Source organism: Egretta garzetta, unplaced genomic scaffold (assembly GCF_000687185.1).
Source record: "Egretta garzetta isolate BGI_Z169 unplaced genomic scaffold, ASM68718v1 scaffold34, whole genome shotgun sequence".
NCBI classification, from domain to species: Eukaryota; Metazoa; Chordata; class Aves; order Pelecaniformes; family Ardeidae; genus Egretta; species Egretta garzetta.
In genome coordinates, this window is record NW_009259586.1 from 579,220 (window position 1) to 598,720 (window position 19,501).

Genomic DNA, 19,501 nt, shown 5'->3' on the forward strand with positions numbered 1-19,501 from the left:
TTACGGTGTGGTGAGACCAGAAGGTGTTATTTTTATTTGTGGTTTATTTTCCAGCCTGGCTTTTAGCAGGAAACCTTTACTTGCTGATTGCCGGTCTTTCTAACGGTGGGATTTTTGGAGCATTTTTGCACAGACCATTCTTCCCATGCTTGGGCTGTCAGGTGTAACCCGTGGGTGGCTTGGCTGGGTGCCGCAGCGGGTGCTCAGGGCGTCCCCGTTCGTGCAGAGGAGCATGCTGCTGAAGCCTGTCTCCTCATCCTTCCCGTGCTGGCTCACATCATGGGGTAGCCTCAGAGCACCCAAACTACCCGCCCTGGGCCTTGGGCTGCGCCCCCGCACAGCCCAGTCTGAGCAAAACCCCTTGAAATGGGACTGGTTTGGGCACTGGCTCCTCAGCTCCAGCAGTTTTGCTCTCCAGCTCTGCTGCTTTGGGGCTGTGAATTAGGCACAGCCTCGCTCTCCTAACCCAGATGGGCTCCTGCTGGCAATTTTTCAAGGCTTGAGCTTTGCAAGCAGTGGGAAGATTGAGGGTTGGGTGCTGCACAGAGGGTCCCCAGCACTGTTCTTGGTCCAGAGCCCAGTTAACACATCATCTACTTAGGAAAAAGCTTAACTTGGTTTTAAGGCAGCAGTTTTGTGGAGCTGGTGAGTTCCAAGCTTGCTTCACCAGGTTCTCCTTTCCCTCTTTTTTTTTTTTTTTTTTTTTTTTTTTGGGTGGTAATAGTACTAGAAGACGTTACAAAAATTTTCTGACTCATTAGAAATCACGTGGAAGCATTCAAATAGCCCGGCCAGGCACCGGGCGAGGATGGCAGAGGGGAGGGAAGTGCGCATCCCCCCCCGGGACTTGGCCCATGTTTAAAGAGAATAAAGAGCTTCTGTTTTTCTGCCGTTGAGGTGAAAGCAGCTAAAAGCAAACACCAGTATTTACTTTCCAAAACCCTTTCTAAAGAAAAACATGTGCCTGGGAGTGCTCGGCCGGGCACACGCGTGCCGGTTCGCACTGGGGCTGCTCGGTGCCAAATCCCTGGGGGTGGCACATGCCTGCCGGCCGCCTCCCTTCTCACCGGGCTGCATCTCTCTTGCAGCAATGGCTGGTGAACGGCGGGCACACAGCAGACCTCTGGCAAAACTGCACCTCCGGTAGCATCTTCCACTGCCTGACGTCGTCCACGAACGGTGAGTGCTCCCTGCAAATCGGGGCTGTTGCTGCCCATCGCTTTTATTCTCCTCCCTGGACTTAGGAAATCAAGGAGGATTTGCCTGTGCAGGTTACTTGTGATTCCCCCCCCCCCCCGCCCCCCAGCCTTATCAGTCCCTGAAGTTGTGGTGGGGCTTAGCATGGGTACCAGACCCCACACCCGTTGCTCTGCCCCATTGCCCTCGAGCTGTGGGGCAGCTCCTGGCAGCACCGTGGCAGGGTGTCCAGCACACTCGGCTGCAGTGGAGGTGACCGGCTGGAGTGGTGCTTTCCTGTTACTAGCCCATTTTGATTATGCTTGGATATATAACTGCAAGGCAGTCCTTGGAGCAGGGCTCGCTGGGCCCCCATCACCCTGCTGGGAGTGGAGGGGCCGGTATTGGCACACCTCCCTCTTGCTCTGGTTGTGAGGGTGTTTTACAGGTGCATGTGGTGCCCCAAGGACACCCCATCCCCTAGCTAGAAAGCTGCCCTAGTTCCTGTTGCTGTGACAGGCTGAGGTTTTGGGCACCCTCCTCGCCCCATGGTTTGCTACTGAGCACCGTGCATGGGATGTGCATCTCCCTGCTGAAACAGCCCCTGTGGCACCTGCACATCTGGGCTGGCTGAAGAGCCACCTCAGGACTGAGCTGGGTGCAGGCTGATGTCATGCTGGGTGACATCACCCAGTGAGCTGTTTGCTGAGGTCAGCAGGGGAGGAGTGCTCACTAAGATGCCATGATGCAGAATTTCCAGGGCATCTAGTGGTACCAGTAACATGAACTCCATGCTCAGGCAGTCAGGCAAGCCCGTGCCTCGGTTTCCCCAGAAGACAGGGCCCATGCCAGTGGTGCTGTGTCCAGCATTTGTTTTCAATTAGCCTGGCTTTCACTTTCCTGTGGAAACAGATTCTTTCAGGGTGAAACCCGTTGTGTATCATACTGATGTCACTGGGAGCACAGTCACGCTACGCCGGAAACACAGTCCTGGCATAGGAGCAAACCCATGCCACGTGGTCTTGGCAAGGAGGGGACAGTCACAGCAGAGAGCACTGAGTGCATTCAGAGGGACTTGTGGTGATGAGATACCGTCAGAGGTTTTTGGAGATTCAGGGCACCCTAATCCCCAGCCTGCTGGGAGCAAAACCCTCGTGGGTGCTCCACGTGGGGAGGTGGATGCTGATGCTCACTCTCCCTCTTATCTTCCCTGCACTGGAAGCAACGGCGAGTTTCCCTGCTTGGGCCCAAGCTCTGGTTTTGGTGGGAGCGAAGCCACCGCCGTGAGGCTCTGCTGACGCCTGCTGGTGTCTGGGCCGGCCTGGAAGCAGCTGGACCCTGTCCCAGCCCAGGAGCCTTCTGGAGCCATGGCCTTCATCAGCAGTTGGCTGGTGCTGGCTATCTGCAGCGTAGGCAGGCTGCTGCACGGCCGTTCATGCGTGCTCCAAAACTGCTGACCTTGCGCTTTGAAATAAAAGGCAGCGATTGCCCTCTCAGAGTCCCAGAGCCCGGGGCTGTTAAAGCCTCCCCAAATCTTTCACTTTTCAAACCGGCAGGGCACTGCTCTTTCTGGGTGTTTGCAGGATGCTGCCTGTCACGGAGTTGTCAGCGTTGAGAGGGGCTGTCCAAAACGCGGTTGGGATGGTTTCCTCCGCATCGAACTGTCCTGCTGGGTGTTGTGAGTCTCTATTGCTGTGTTCCCAGAAGCTGCTCAAAGAGGGGCTTCCCTCTGCATCCTTTGTGTTGAATTTTTATCATTAAAGGGGCTATATTCAAGATAGCCTGGCTCAAAAGGCGATCCAACAGCTGAGTTTGGTTGATAGGGTGCCCCGGTGGGCTGCTGTTTGAGTAGAGGCACTTTGTGCTCAAGTCTTAAGGAGCTCTTTGACAGCTCTCATGTGTATGAAGGCTCTGCTCTGGCATCAAGAAAAGGGGGTTTTGCTTGGGCAAAAGCTTCTGCCCCCTCCAGCCGGTGGCAGGGGTGTGGGAGCAGCACTGCTGAGGACCAGTCATTATCTTGTGGGACCCTGGATGCAGGATCCAGAGCTCACCAGTGCTGGAGGAACACAAAACCAAAAGATATTTCCTAGGCTTATGCAAGTCTTTTAAAATATTTGTAAAACCAGAATAAAAATACCACTCAGTGTCCTTTCCAGTGGATCCCCGCACCCTCCCTCCCCACTGCCCATCTCCGAGCCCCTTGGTCCCACCGCCCCTGTGCTGCAGTCGGCTGCTTACTGGGGCGATAATGGGGACACGGAGCAAGGATGCTGTGGCAGGGCCACCTCTGAGGCTCGTGCTCATCCCCTGCCTGGTCCTTGTTATGCTCCTCATACTCTCTTTTTTTTTTTTTTATAGGAATATGCTTACTTTCAAAAATACAAAAGAACCTATACCAAACACCGCAAACCGTTCTCATTTAAATCTCTTTCTAAACACAGACTGCGCATGCTGCACTGGGTTGTAGAAAGCCTTAAGAATTTGTTTCTCTGTCCCTGTGCCAAGGACGGTGTTTAACGGTTAATTGCAGAGTGCCAAGGTCTGCTCTGGGCTAAGAGCAAGAAATCCTCATTCGGGAATTTTGGCAGAACTTGGTCTTTACATAGAGGCAGTTTTTCCCCTGGCCATTGCAGTGGCCACTGTAGTGCAGTTATTTCTTCCTCTCTTTTTGGAAAGGAGTGGTGCTCAGTACTCAGAATACGTGGAATTTGGTAGGGCTGGGTCTCATGTTTTCAGCACGGGTGGGGGCTTTGGCAGGGTTTCCCGTAGCACTAGGGTGCTGGGTTTGTGGTGCTGTGATGCTCCCCTTGGTCTCAGCGGGGTGAGGATGGATGAAGCCTCCCCTCACCCACCATACCCACATGGGGACCCTTGTCTGGATGCCCAATGAGAAACTGAACTTGCTAAAAACCAGCTCCCAGCAAGATTTGCTTGCGTTTAACACGGGGGCAGGTTTGGGACCGTGCTCCTAACCTTATAGATTATCCCGTGGGGATTGAATAAGCAGCAAAAAAACCCAAGAGCTGACCGCGGGAGGGCTGCCGGACCATGGTCTGCCGGGATGTTTGCAGACCCTGGGTGTGGGATGGAGCTGGCCTCAGTGGAGGCTGGGCTCCTGCCCCCCACATTCCTCTCAGCAGGGCTTGAACCCCCCGCGTATGCGAGGGCTGAGCGGTCCGGATGGGAGCGAGCACAGGGAGGGAGGAGGAAACGCCGGGTCGGGGGCAGATGCCCACTTCTTTGCCTTTTACAGCTGCCCGCCTCTTGCTTTGACTTTGGCGTTTGCTTGTTAGATAATGACTTTTTTTTTTTTGTTCAAGAGGACGAGAACTATGGAAAAAATGTTGCAATCTTTGCTTCATTTGCGCTGTCAGACATTCCTGGAAAAGACTTATCTCAAGAATTCAGCTCTGAATCCCAGAATTGTGCGTCGGCACGGCTGTGCGCCAGCCCCCGGCTGTGCGATCCCGCCTGCAGACACGCGGCACGCGGCCGGACCTGGGCCGCTCAAGTGCTCTTAAGTAGATTCCACCCCAAATTTCCAGACAGCGATACTTTTTCCTCCAAAAATGGCCTTTTCTTTCCACAGCTGAATTTTTTATGCGGGCAAGAAGATTTTTTTTTTTCCCCTGCTACTTTCTACTGCTCTTCCTCTGGTTTTGGTGGGAATGCTGAATGTGGGGAAGCAATGGGAACCTCTGTGGAGATCCCTACATCCTTCTGTAACAGGAGACATTTTTCCTGCTGTCTTCTTACAGTTTCTCCTGTTGCTGCTCTGTGGCTTTCGCACGACTGGCTTATTCACAGGCAGGCTGGTGGTTTTGGGGGCTTTTTTAAAGGGAAAAGAAAACTCCAAACCTTGGGGAAATGCACAGGCTGCCAATCCGCATGATTACTAAGTGCCGTGGGCCGTATGATGCACCTGCTGATTCGCTGATGTGATGGCCACAAGCGAAGCCCAGGCAGGTCGCCCAGAGTGGAGATCTGTCCCGGTCCTCCCGTTGATGGGGCAGGCATGGCCATGCACTGGGGGATCGCCCTGCTGTCCTGCACGCTGGCCATCTCTCTTCCAGAGCCCCTTTGGCAGATGGGACCCTAAGCAGCACTGCTGGTGCTTGAAATGCATTTTCTTTGCATCCTCATTCTGCTGGAGGATGCAGGAAAGATCTTCATCCCTGGCACGAGACAGGGGCGTCTGTGCCCTGACTCATCAGCTGTACCCAGGAGGAACTGCGCTGCTGCTTCTCCACTTCAAAATGCCTAACAGAAACATATGATCCCATTGCTTTTGCTCTGTCAGTCCCTCCCAGAGTGGCTTTGCTGCCCTAATTCTTTCAAACTTTTCCAGCAATGCTGGACTCACATGCCATAGAAAAGGTATGGAGAGATGCATGACTTTTTATCCTGTTTATGTCTGAAAATGATGTTGCAAGGCTTCACCAAAGCCTTGCATTGAGGTAAATTCTTTCTCAATGTCTTAATTCCGTTACTGAGAGTGAGTATAAAACATCTCAACAAAAAGAGATGGGGGCAAATTCCCTTCCAGCCCACAGGAAGAGCCGAGACTGCACCAACTGGATCAAGGCTTGGAGAATTGGTCACCGGTGAGGGGACGCTTCCTTGAGCAGGAGGGCGAGGTGGAGACAATAGCGCAGTCGCCCCTGCAAATCAGAAGCTCAAAGATTTAAAGACTGAAAGATTTGAAAAATGGTTTCAGCTATTTATTGAATGCTGAAGCAACCTTCTGCCCTTAGCTGCACTGCCTTGCTGAGTCTGTGGGCACAGCGCTGTTGCTCCTTTTGCTTTATTTCTCCGGGGCAGCTGCAAACTAGTGAGAAATGACCCCTATTTAAGGCTGCAGAGTCTGTTATAATGAAGCCCTGCAGCCTGTATATGTGTTAACACACAGCCTTTAAGTTCTAGCCATCAGTTGGCCCAAATCAGCGTATGGATCACGTACCTTGATTTGGGGACGTCTCTGGTCCTTTGGGGTCTTTGCAGTTTGCAGCGGAGGAGCAAAGAGTCAGCTTTTAATCTTAGCAGTTTGTGGGTCCGGGACACCTGCTTTGCCATTAATGATAGATAACATTGGCCTAACTCGGGCAGGGTTGAACCCCTCTCTGCCAGCTTGTGAGAAGCTTGCCCCTTAGTTGCCTGAAATAAACTGTGGGGTATTCCAGGAGAATATTCTGTATTTTGGATCAGTTTCTGCCATTGCCTGCGATATGAAAGAGATTTCCTCTGCTTAAACTCATGTTTTTATTGTTGCTTGTTCTTCTTACAACGAGCATCCGATAAGGAGAGGTAGGGAACTGGTGCTGGTTTTTGCTGAGCTGCTCCAGGGCTCTTTGGCTCCCCTATTTCTGTGTAAGGGGGGGGTGTCAGTTGGTCTTCCCTGCTGGGTGGGGGGCTTTGGCCCATGGAAGAGGAGTAAAAGGGAGGAAGAAGGCAACATGTGGGCAAATGATGACTGCAAACCCAGAAGAATGGGTGGGGGAGTCCACTGTAGGGTGCAGTGCTGGAAAACCCTTAACCCAATATTTTTTTTGGCCTTGATGAGACTCTTTGGTCCCCTTGTGGCCCCAGGCTGGGCGTACCCCAGCAGCGTGCCTGTGTGTCAGGGCATCTCCGTTCCGCATCCCTGCTTTTGGTGCCTGGACTTGAAATAAGCAGGAGTTGGTACCTAAGCCCTTTGGAGGACCTGAAATGATGTATCGACCACCTCAGCATGCTCTCGCACAAGCTGAAGGGAGGTCAGAGCCACCACACTGAGGGCCTTGCAGAGGAGCTGGCTCAGGCATGGTGGAGCTGTTGGAAGGTGGTTTTCATGGTGCCAGCAGCTTTCTACTGCCTCAGCAGCATCAGAGGTTGTCTCTGCAGGATGTGAGCCTCGACGGCCAATGGGACGGCTCCTGTGGCCTCATGGCTGAAGCGATGCAGAGGACAGACTGCTCTGAAAACCACTCATGTTTGAATGTGGCAGCTCTGGAGAGCTGTGGACCTCCTGGCCTTGGGGACTTCTTGGATGGAGCTTCGAGGAGGAGGAAAAAGGGAAGACAAGAGGAGAAAAGAGGGCTTTGAGGGTTTCATCTGCTACTGAAGGGAGCTGCAGAAGAGGACCAGGAAGTCTTGGGCAGGAATTGCAGCACCGTGTTCATTCACTGCCTCCCCGCAGCCCTGCAGTTTCCTACCTGCTCATCCCTTGGCCCTTACAAATACCTTGGGAGCTCTTTAAATTCCCCCTTTTCTGGTGGGATTTCCAGGAATACCTCAATCCAGCACCCTGCAGTCCTCTCCAGGGAGTGGACACAGGAGGGTAGGAAAGAAGCAACTGTTGGGTGAAAAAACTGTCTTTCCCAGCTTGAGCATCCAGCAGCCCAGAGCGTGGCCAGGGAAGGTTTGACCTTGTGCTGGTGGGGCATCTGGGACCGAAGCAGAAGAAAGCTGCAATGTCATGGAGCTGTTTTTTCCCTGAGGAGAGCTTAGTGGCTGCAGATGTGTCTGACGAACTGTGACACTGTTCTCCTCAACAGCAGAGATGTTCGCTCTGAGCGGTGGGGCTGCAGGTGGTGGTGGGGGTCTGTGCTGCTCAGGAACAGCATTGTAGGGAGCTCAGCTTTTTTGCCTTTCTGATTTGCCAAGGGGCAGCAGTCTGAAGTTCAGCCCCAGAAGAATGAAGCAATTGAGCTAGTATTTCTGCACCTTCAATTAACCCTTTTTTTCCAACCCTCTTCAGGGGTGTTTGTTTGAATATCAAAGTTTAAAACCGTTGCAAGCCCCAGCGCTTGTGACATGACCTGTCCGCTTCATAGGCGAGGATGGAAGCTGGGTTCAGGTTCTTCATCAGACCTTGAGGCCTGAGAGCCTCTTCTCAGAAAACACGTCCCTTCCTGGCAGACCTGGGCTGGTCCCTTTGTGGCGGTAGATGCATGTGCTGCTCCCGACCTTGCTGATATTTCGTTTACAGCATTGAAAGAGCAAGTTTTACCATGCAGATCGGGTCATGAATTTCCTCTCCCTCTGGTCTTGCATATATGACATGTTAGGGTTACTGCCTTAGTGGATGTTTCCTGAGAAGCGCTTGTGTTTTAAGCGTACCGTGCATACGCAGATTGCAAAGGGAAAGCTGTATGTGCAAAATGTCACTGGCCATCAGCCGCAGGTCACAGCACGTGGGTGGTTTTAATGCATAGCGCTAATTTAGTGATGTCTGACAGGGAGCCTGGGAGCTGATTGATAAAGTAAGTTTCTTTTCAGTTGGCGCTTTATTCCTTCTGCTTGGCTCAGTCAAAAGAGGACAGGGTGTCTACGACAGAGCAGTGAATTAAACCCTGGGGAGCCAATGCCTGTCCTTTAAGGCCCTCTGCTCCTGGCCAAGGGCATGTTCCTGCTCAGCTGCACCCCTTGTCTGGGCATAAAACCTCCCTGCGAGCAGGGCTGGGGTTTTGCTGGAAGGGGCTGGATTAGCTACTGTCTTTCTCGGGGGAATTCAGCTGCAATTTCTGCTCTAGGTTTCAATTTCTGTTCTGGGTTTCTTTCTTTCATGTTAGACTTCAGGGCAGTGAAATGGGGTCTTCAGCATCCCAGGGGTGAAGTCTTTTCCCTGCTGTTGTAAGTGGTGGGGTGAGCACATCAGGGCTTGCAAAGTTTAGGGGAATTTTCAAATTTGTTTTTCTAAAAACACCTTCATTTCTGACTGCCTGAAAGGGCTCTAAAAACGCTCCCGATGGGTCTTCTCCGGAAGCGGCGGGCAGGGTGTTATCTGCCCTTTCCATTCTGTTTCCTTTTCTTCCTCCTCCTGAGGAATAAAGATATAAACACTGAGCTGAAGGCATGCCGGAGAAAAATGGAATAACGGACTCGTTGCCCAGGGGAAACCACAAATAACAGCCTGGGAGTAAAGAGCGCTGACAGCCCCGCAGCACAACTTACAGGGCCCAGACCTCCTGGTAGGAAACTTGCTTTAGTTTTAAAAGCCTATAGGTAGGACACAGCGCTAATAGCCAAGGAGTTAAGAGCATATGGAGTGGAGGAGGTAGCGATCCTATCTGCAGTTCTAGCAGTGTTTTCAAGTGCGTTGAAGGCAATTTGCTGGCCTAATACAGCTGTGGGCAGCTGGGCTTGGAGTTACTGGGAATAAAGCAGTGTGCACTGGTGGGTCTCTGAGTGATCAGCAAAGGGAGCAGGCGCAGAGCTCCGGTCTGCGGGCTCATCTCTGGATTTCCCTGCTCACAAGCTCGTGCTGCTCTCTGGCTGCCGCGGTGCAGCACGGCTGGCTGCCCAAACCCCCTCTCCATGCCTGCCTTAAATTTATAAAGAGCCTCTGATGCGGCCCTTTATTACAATAGGAATTTTGAAAAGCCTATATAAATCACTCACATTTAGAACCAAAAAAGAGGCACGGAGAGGCGGATGCAATTAAAAGGGCAGCTCAGCTCAGCTTTCTGTCTAGACAGCTTTCTCCTAAAATAACCGGCAGTTGGAGCATCCACCTCTGAGCAGAAAGAGCTCCTCTCTGAGCCGGATCCCATGGCCTTTGAAATCACAAAAGATTTGGCTTCCTGGGTCCTGGACCAAGCTGCAGGGCTTGGGGCCAGGCAGGCTTTGGCGCCACTGGTGCACGGAGCTGGACTCAGTTTTAGGGCTCAGGAAAAGGTGAGTCAAGAGCTCGACTTCCCAGACCTGGGATGGGAGCCCTTTCTGTGCGGGGGCATGGAAGGAAATGGCAATTCAGGCCGCTGGCCACCCCCTAACCATACTTCAACCCCATCTGAGCAATGATTTATGACTTGATTTTTAGCAGCACTTGAGCTGCTTCACCCCTTCTGTTGCCTGCTGGTTTAGCGTGGCCAGAGCTGAAGGGTCAGGTGTGGTCGAGGCAGGGGGGTTTCCCTGCCTGGCCAGCTGAGATAGATAGCTGAAAAATATGGGACATTTCACGTGCCACACTGGGATCTCCTGGAAGTGAGAGCAGTGATAGCTGGTGGCATTGAACCTGGTGAGCAGCTCTTTAGCAGCGCCTGTTGATGCTGCAGAGTAGTTTGGCGTGGGAAGGATGAAACAGAGGGGAAGGAAAAAGCTGTCTGCAATGAGCAGAGGCTGGTCTGGGTGATTTCAGTCTGCTTTGTTGAGCCGGGCCTGAATTTGCTCCATTGCATGCACATCAGGAGGCAAGATGCAAAGAGAAGGGCTAGAACTGACAGTTCAAATGTGCCAGACGTTACCGAATTACATGGGATGTTCCCCGCAGGCATGGATTTGGTGCATGGGCTCAGGTGTGGATCATTGCCGCCGTCCCAGTTGAAGGCTGTACCTCACTCCCCAGTTCCAATTCCATTCTCGCCTCTGTGAGCGCAGCTTGCAAGGGTTTGTTGAGGAAGCGCGAGTGCCTCCCTGGAAGTAGACTCTGCTCCAAGCAGTCCTGCACGGCCTCATTTGCTGCCCCAAGTACTGAAGGTTGCTCAGCTGCAGTGCAGCTTTATTTGGAAGTTTTGCTGTGTTTCAGCTATTTGCTGCAGAAAGCCATTTCTTGCAGCGTGCAGCTGGGGGAGCAAAGCTGCTGGGAGTAAAACTGTGGCAGGAACATGGGACTGGGACTGAGACGTCAGTGCTGCCTAATTCTCCTCTGTCTGAGGATCCAGCCCAAAGCATGATTTTTCTGCCTTTCACTTGGGTGGTTTGTGCCTCAGTTTACCTGTACCGAGTCCTGCCTGGCTTTTGTGGTGATTCGTGGTGAATTAATCGATGTTGCATACTTGAAGACCTCTCAAGGAAGGCTGAAAATACTCATTTTGATCTCAAACTTTATAAGGAGAGGGAAAGGCAGAGGTATCTGTGGGCATGGCCCCATCCCAGTGCTGTGAGGCGCTGGCTCATTCTGTCCAGCTGCGGCAGCTCATGGGATGGAGCAGCATTTTGCTTGTTTATTTTCTTTAATTTTTTTTTTTTTACGCGGGGAGTTACACACCCATGAAGCCTGGAAATAGCTGGGCAGTGACTCACGCAGGGGCTGGTTTAACTGGTCTGCTCTAGGAGGCAGCTGCATTTGGCAGCTGGGGAAGGCTCTTTCCAAAAGGTTTGACTCCGCAAGGGCAGAGGGTGGTTTTAACTCGCTGTGTATTTATTTTACCTCTGAGCTTGGCCAGCTCGATGTCTCACAGCTTGCTGCACGTGGCTTTTGTGTTTCTAGCACAGCTGAACTGCCGGGGCCTGACATGAAGCTGGGGGAGAGGCTTTCTCTGGATTTCTGTGGGCTTCAGATCAGGGCTAATATCTCTGCTCCGGTTTTATTATAAATGCTCCCCGAGAAAGCGCGTGGCCCTGCGATTCATTTTACCCCAGCATGCTGGTCCATGCACACGTCGCCATAAATCCCAGGCAGCATCGTGCCCGGGCTGAGGACCTCGCCAGCTAGTGCAGCATTGGATGAGGCCACATCCCCCAGCTGTTAAGAAGCTTAATGGGAACCAGGGGTGGGATGTTGGCACGGGGGATGCTGCCGAGGCCACGGGCTATGCTGGGGGTTCGCTGTCTGTGGTGCCCACACTGAGGTTTCCATCTGTCTGTCTTTCCCCAGAATGGCTGCAGTCTGTCCAAGCGATGATGATCCTCTCCATCATCTTCAGCGTCTTGTCCCTGTTCCTGTTCTTCTGCCAGCTGTTCACGCTCACCAAGGGCGGGCGGTTCTACGTCACTGGAATCTTCCAAATCCTTGCTGGTAAGTGGGGGCTGATGGATGGGGCTGCCGCTGGTGGGGAAAGGGCTTTCAAGCAGAGGAGAGGGTAATGGTGGCAACGAGCGTGCTCTTGGCTACTGAAGCAGGAGGGCCACCGAACCGGCTCCTGCATGGCTCAGTGAAGGGAAAGGGGGATGAATAATTTGGGTCTGTTGAGGTCTCACATGCCCTGGGATGGGGTCTGCCTGTCAGGGGACGTTACGCACCCAAGCTCTTCTGCCCTTGCACCATGGGAGGCGTGAGAGGGTTGCTGCCCCGGCCAGGGAGGTTTCAGAGGGTCAGGGTGCTGGAGGCAGAGCTGTGCCGGTGGCCCTGATGGTGGGGCAGGCAGGGCGTAGAGGCTGCCGGACCGGGGGCAAGTGGCCCTGCAGCTCTGCCTCTCCTTCCCACGGCTCAGGGCAGCTGCTGACGGTCCTGGGTGGCTCTGGGACCCACCTTCGCCTGGCTGGGCAACTTTTTTACAGCTTAGGATGGGTGCTGACGGTCCTGGGTGGCTCTGGGACCCACCTTTGCCCGCCTGGGCGAGGTTTCCGCAACTGCTGGCGGGGCGGGGGAAGTAGTGACGATCCCCTTTTGTCGAAAGAGGATCACGATTATTTATAAACTTGCCATAAGGGGGCCTGGTGCTTTCCACATCAGCAAAGAGCCGCTGGAGCGTGCAGGGTGAGCCAGCTGACTTTGAACTGTCAGCTACTATTTTTAACTCTTAAAGAACTCAGCACTGGAAATGAGCCACGGTTCCTGTCCTACATTGCAGCTCTCCAAATATAGATGCTGTAAAGGCACAGGCTCCGTTTACCTTCCCACGTATAAAACCAGCGGAGAGGATTTTCAAGCATTCACACTAGAAAAATTAAACTGTGCAACGAGGTTCTGGCTAAATGATGACAGACTGTCTGGGAAAGAGAGCAATCATTTGCTAGAGCTCTAGATGTTAAACTAAAAGCCACTCCAGGTCCCGCCACTAAATCAGTGGAAAAACTCATCCACTGAATTTATGGAAAGTTTCTGAGCATCCTCTAAGCGACTGGGCTTTCACAAACCCTGGAAAACTTCAGAGCTAAGCTTTATTAGCAAGTGTGGCATGAAAACTGTTATAAGCATATCTGCTTGGCCATAATGCGGGGTGATGGGTTCTGATCAGTTCACCACCTCTGGAAAGATAAATGTGTAGAAACCCATTACAGCCATGGAGACAAGGAGGGGAAATGGGCATTAATAATGCAATTATCTGCCTGAGAGCTTGGCTAATAGATCTGGGAGCAGAAGGCTTCTCTCTCCTGAGTGATTGCTGGCGAATCCTCATTCTCAGAAGAAGAGAAAATGGGATGGCAGCCCTCCTGTCCAGGCTGCGCTGGGTGTCCTGGGGGGATGCAGGGTCAGGCCATAGACCTACTGTCTCCTTCCTTGTTGGGCCTGAGGCGAGGGTCAAAGCCATCCCGAGCCACCATGAAGGACAGGAGAAGTGTGACCTGATCCCCATGAAGCTTCCCCGTGTCCTGGGGGACCCGCAGGCAGACGTCTGAGTCCGGATGGGCCATACGGAGGTGGGCACTGGTGGCCAACCTTGCTGTTCTCCCCAGCTGGAGGAGGGGGCTCAGGGCAGCTGTGGCCTTTGTGACCCTAAATTTCAGGGTTGTTGGTAAGGAACAGGACATGGCTGTGTCAGCGCTGCCAGGAGATCCCACCTGGAGGTACAGATGGCTCTGGTCAAAGGGGCTGAACCTGATGTGGTCTCCTTGCAGCTTGCTGTGTAAGGCTACCATTGTCTAAAGCCAAGGGAGGAAATTTCTGTGGCTTTGCAGGTGTTCACCCATGCCTTGCACCACAAAGCCCCGCTGCAGGTCTGCCAGGGACAGGGTCTTACCTGCCTGAGTGCTTTGTTCTCAGCTCCAGCAGAGCTGGGGAGCACCTCCCTCCTTTTGGGAGGGATGGGAAGGCTCTTCCCAGAGCCCTCCATCACCTGCACCTCTTTCTGGAGTGGTGCAGCTTGGCAAAGCTGAGGGTCTCAGTGTTGGAGCCGGACCAACAGCAATGCTGGACCTGACCCAGCAGGTATCAGGGGCAGGACCAGTGGGTGCTGTCGGGTGGCAGTGGTGCCCTGAGAGTTGGGGAGGAGGGCAAGGGCTTGGTCTCCGCTACAACTTCGGCTGTATCTCAGGGGAACTGGGGCATGGAGGTAAGGGCAAGAAGAGACACATGAGGTCAGTTGGGTCTGTTGTGCAGCGGCAGGGGAGGATGCATCCCCAGCACATTCTCCATAATGCTTGGAAACATGCCCCAAAGTCTACCTGAATTTGATGAATTTGGGGATTTCAGCCATCACAAAGGCATCAAAAGGGCCTCGACAGCTCCCCACCGTACGGGTAACCTCTCATAGCTGAGTAAGCCCAGCATGGGAGAGACGTTGGTTTGGGCCTCTCAGGGTTTGACCCAACTTTTGCATCACTCTCTCCAGCCTCAGCATCACTTTTATCCCTTTTCTCTCATCCCTCCCACCCTAGAGCTGCTGTCCCCATGGGTTGGAGAGGGTCAGCTCAGCTTCAAGGGCTGTGCCTTCCACATGTCCTGCAGCTTTTTGCAAAGACCTGTGTTGAAGAGCTGACTATGAGCATGCACCAGCACCCATCCCGGCTTGTCTGCAGGCCTGGGGCAGAATGCAGAGACCTGCAGGAACAGATTTTAGGTAGCATTTGCCCTCCTGGCCTGTCAAAGCAAGACTAAAGCGCATTCTTAAAACCAGGCTCCAAAGTGGTGATGCATTATTGCTTGCATCAGTGCAAGCAGCTAAACGCCACTGTCCTTCACTTCTGAGCGTGTTCTCCAGGCCCAAATCAGTGCAGATGCTGCAGAAACCATCGCCTCCATTTTGCCAAATTCCTCATGCAGACAATTGCCGCTGTATTTTCCTGCTGTCTGTAGGTGACCGGCGTGGCCGCACGCCTGTTCTCTGTCCCACCAGTGTCCGCAGACAATTGTTGTGCTCTCTTTGCATGGGCCGGGGCAGTGGGAGTTGGCTCTCGTGCTTAGAGAATGGAAACTGCACCAGCGGCGCGTTAATGAAACTTATTCCCACTTCTGCACTTTCCCCGAACAAAGGAGCAGTGTCAAGTGGAATTACAGCTCAAATATCACGGTAGTTAAATGTAGGTGGTCCCGAGGTCCGTGCAGGGGATTTGGAACTCGGCTCCAACAACAGCCCTGCGACTGTATAATAGAACTGCTGGGATTGACTGAAAGAGCTTGTTTTTGGGTAGAAATAGAGGTGGCTTTGTGTTAGCTCTGGGCAGTCCCCAACACTGATGGGCTGCTTTGCAACAAAGCTAAAATGCTGCCTACCGGAGCTGGGCCCGGCCGGACAGCCCTTGGGGACTCACGCTGGCCCGTGGCTGGTGAGGGCGGACGCCCGGAGCCGGGGAAGAGGGATGAACTAAGGACGCAGCAGGGTTTGCAGTTGAGTTCCTTGCAGAGGAGGACGGGGGATCGTAGGGTACAGACCCTGCCTGTCCAGAGCTTCCTTGACCCCCAGCTGGGCTTACCTGGGCAGGTGGTAAAGAAACTTTTGTGCTTTAAAAAAAACAGAGTTTGTGTCTGAGCTCCTTCAGCACCTCTGGTAGGATGGCTACAGCCTGGATTCTAAATGAGCTGCCTAAGGGAGTGGGGCTGGTCTGGAGCAGCCTGGAGCTGGGGGATGCCCTATGCTTGCCTGGAGGGGCGGGTTAGCCCAGGCGATGCTCTGGCTCTGCTTGCTCAGAGCCCAGCAGCAATATCCCTGCTCACCTGCAGCCAGGGCAGAGCCCACAGTATCACGCCCCCCATAGTTTTCCAGGAGACAGGATACAAGGGGACAGTAATAAAAACAGTTTCCCGTGCTGGTGTTGGATATTATCCTCTCCGGCTGCAGGTTTCTAGCAGGGAACTGCTCCGTGCATGGCATTGCTAACCCCTTCCTACGTGCGCTTCCCCGGCAGGGCTCTGCGTGATGAGCGGCGCGGCCATCTTCACAGTGAGGCACACGGACTGGCACCAAGCCTCGGAAAACACCTCCTACGGCTTCGCCTATATCCTGGCATGGCTGGCCTTCCCCCTGGCCCCCGCCAGCGGCATCGTCTATGTCATCCTACGGAAGCGGGAGTGATGCCGTGGGAGGCAGCATGACGTGACAAGGGCACTCATGACGTCCACGGAGGAGATGGAGGCGGGGGAAAATAGACGAGAAAACGGAAAAGAAAATTAACCAAAAAAAAAAAAAAAAAAAAGAAAAAAAAAAAGGAATAAACCCTCCCACCAAAACCAAAACCAAACCCAACCGACCCCAAAAGGAAACACTCAAAGGGTTACTTGTTAATTGAAGATGTATATAGTATCTATGGTTTAAAAAACCTATTTATAACACTTTTTACATATATGTACATAGTATTGTTTGCTTTTGTTGACCATACGCTATGTTTTAAAGCCTAAAGCAAGTGCCTAAGGAACTATTACTCCTAACAGTGTAACAAGAGCGCGGTGATTTTCCTCTCATGCAAAATCCTTTGACCTGAACTATCCTTCCCCATCCCGGCCCGTATTGAACCGTCAGAAAACCCCGGCTCTGACTGGTTTTAGGCTGGCGTCAATCAGAGTTACGCCTGTTTCCGCCAGCCGGAGGGTTGGTCCCCACTCCTGCCACATGCTGTGATCCTGGTACCTGAAGTGCACGTCCAGATCTGACGGGAGACGCTTCCGAAAGGTTTGAAGGATTTTGGAGCAAAGGCTTTTGATTGCCCCAAGTGCCTAAATGACTTATGTGCCTAAGTCCCATTGCCTTGCCACCACACCCGCTGGGAATTTGGGCTTTTAAATCACTTAGGTTGAATTGCAGTCCAGCATGGGCTGGCCGCCTTTGCCCACATGGGCTCGGGGGGTGCCCCTGGTGCTGGTGGGGTGGGAACGTGTGCCGTGCCGTGCCGTGCCCAGCCGCCGGGGCTTCAATGCTCCCAACCGTGAAATGTGCTTTATCCTTGCCATGGAGCTAAACTACCGATGAGAAAGAAGCCAACCCAGTGTATCTATGAAATCAAATACCAGATATATGAAATGGTGCTATCTATTTACCATTCCTTATATTGCTAGCCATTTAACCTTATTCACTGGAAATTCAGTTAACAACCTTGAGGTAAACAACGAAGCTAGAAGTGAGAAATAATTCTGTGTAATATAAATGAGCTATAACTGCTTTTGTACTTAGACTTGCTCTTACTATTATTTTTAATAAAGCATTTATAACTGAGGTTCCTTTCTTCCCCCCCCCCCCCCCCAAAAAGAACAGAAACAGCTCTGGGTGGAGCCCTGCCGGGCTTTGCCACTGGAGTGAGATGTCTGTCCTCTGTCTGTGCGTCAGCGATGTGTCTGGCCATGAATTGAACGGGCACCTGTGCAGACCCCAGGCTGCCTTCTGAGGACTCCAGACACTGTGTTGCTGTTGTTGTTTTTGTTTCATTTTGGGGTTTTTTTTGTTGGTTTTTTTTTTTTTTTTGCTTTGCTTTTCTGATTTTATACCGACTGTGTGGACTAAGAAGCAATGAAATAAAAGTCAGAATAACTCAGTTGCTTCTGCTTTTTGGCATTTTTGCAGGTTAGAGCCGGGCTGCACTCCGCCAGTCTGCTTGCACGGCCATCCCAAGGAAGATCCCCGTGATGCCGTGTAGCAGATTTGTGGGCTAATGCATGCTGCTGAGAGAGGCACTGAGCTCCCTGGGCTGTCTGCATGGCAGATGTACCTGTGCCGGAGGGGTAAGACCACACCAGAGTTGGTGCTGGGGCCAGGAACTGAGCTCAGGGCCCCGTGCCCAGGTGGTCAAGAGGGCCAACAGCATCCTGGCTTGTATTAGGACTGGTGTGGCCAGCAGGAGCAGGGCAGTGACTGTGCCCCTGTGCTGGGCTCTGGGGAGGCCGCCCCTCGAATGCTGGGTTCAGGGTTGGGCCCCTCACTCCCAGAAGGACATGGAGGGGCTGGAGGCAGAGGAAAGACCTTATCACTCTCTACAGCTACCTGAAAAGAGGTTGCAGCAAGGCAGGGGTCGGTCTTTGCTCCCAGGGAACAGGCAATGGGACAAGGGGAAATGGCCTCAAGTTGTGCCAGGGCAGGTTTAGGTTGGACATTGGGAAAAAAATTCTTCCCCACAAGGGCTGTCAAGCACTGGAAGGGGCTGCCCAGTGAAGGGGTTGAGTCCCCATCCCTGGGGGTATTTAAAAGCCGGGCAGACGAGGTGCTTAGGGCCAGGGTTTAGTGGTGGAATGGCAAGGTTAGGGTAACGGTTGGGCTTGATGAGTTTAAAGGTCTTTTCCAACCTAAACAATTCTATGACCACCAATTCCCCAAAGACAGCACCTGACACGTCCTCACTTACCCCTCCGTCTCCTAAGCAGGGATGGTTCAGGTCAGCATCAGCTGCCCCGGGGGTTCCGGCCGGCTCTGCTGCCCAGCACAAACAGCAGAAGCCTTTCAGTCTTGTGCGCCAAAACACCCGGAGCCCGGGGGTGCAGTTACAGCGGAGGGGGGGGATTAGCACATTGTGCACAGAATGTGCAGCCTTGATGGCTGGCACGGAAGCGTTCACACTTCCGTTCACTCATTCATTTGGCTATTAAATATCCGAGCTGATGTAGCAACTGGTGCTGGCAGAAACACAATGGCTCTTGCAACGCCGCGTGTTGAGGCCGGTTATTAACATCAGGCCTGATCCCAAAGCCCTCAACCCAGCCACATCCCAGAGGAAAGGAGCGGGAGCTGCCTCGCACCTCCTCAGCTGCTCAGCACAGAGCCGGGGCATCTTGGTTCATGGCTGGGGCTCCTGGTTGTGGTCTTCCAGCTGGGAGTGGTCTTCCCAGTTGTGACTAAGCCCAGGAGGGTATCTCGCTTGCTAAGGTGGCATTTGAGCCCCCAGGAGCTGCAGCACTGGGTCATGTGGGCACCCTGGGTCCTGCCGGGCTTGGCACCACGTACCTGGCAAAGGGGACAAATATTTCCCTTCTGAGGAGCATGTAGGAACACAGGTAGGTTTTTTTCCCCCCCTCCTGTAGGAAAATTAAAGATGCTCTTTCTCACTTTGGATCAGGATCTCAAAGGCATAAAAAAGTGGACTGCTGTGGTTTTACCTCTCAGCATGGTTCCCTTTGCCCGTTCAGGGTGTAAACAAGCAAGCGGCATCCATTCGTATGAACATCTCAGTGTTGTGCAGTTGCTGCATCTGGGGGGATGCAATTTTTTTGAAAGCATGCAGAGCAAGATGACTTTTGAAGTGGGAACAACGTGAAGGTTTGAATCCCTTTTGGAAAGGGGAACCAGAGCCGGCACCAGAGCCGATGTCCCCGTCTCCCCTGCCCAACCTATCTCATTTGGGTTGGGAAAACGCCAGATCCTGCCTCTGCACCCTGGCTGCAGACGTGCCCCGTGCCTCGGGGGCCGCCGGGGACCGGAGCTGCGGAGCCGGTCCCTCTGCCAAGGTCCCTTTCCAGCACGGCGCTGGCCCCCAAACGGGCTCTTTTGACCTTTTTTTTGGCCTTAATTCCGGCAACTCAGGCCTCTCCGGTGCCAGCTGGGAGGCG

The 19,501-nt window shown here is 53.0% G+C and overlaps 1 protein-coding gene across 1 annotated transcript; it reads left to right on the forward strand.

The window, feature by feature from the left end:
• Positions 1–1,040: 1,040 nt before the first annotated feature.
• On the forward strand, positions 1,041–16,193 carry PMP22 (peripheral myelin protein 22). The gene is made up of 3 exons (XM_009637728.2): positions 1,041–1,179; positions 11,753–11,893; positions 15,883–16,193. Exons 1-3 carry the CDS (start codon positions 1,041–1,043, stop codon positions 16,047–16,049), a joined length of 447 nt encoding a protein of 148 aa, XP_009636023.1. The 3' UTR covers positions 16,050–16,193.
• The last annotated feature ends 3,308 nt before the right edge of the window (positions 16,194–19,501 follow it).

Coding starts and splice junctions, on each gene's coding strand:
- PMP22 (XM_009637728.2), top strand. CDS start 1,041: ATGCCTGCCGGCCGCCTCCCTTCTCACCGGGCTGCATCTCTCTTGCAG. Junction 1,180..11,752: donor CCTGACGTCGTCCACGAACG/GTGAGTGCTCCC, acceptor GTCTTTCCCCAG/AATGGCTGCAGTCTGTCCAA. Junction 11,894..15,882: donor AATCTTCCAAATCCTTGCTG/GTAAGTGGGGGC, acceptor CTTCCCCGGCAG/GGCTCTGCGTGATGAGCGGC.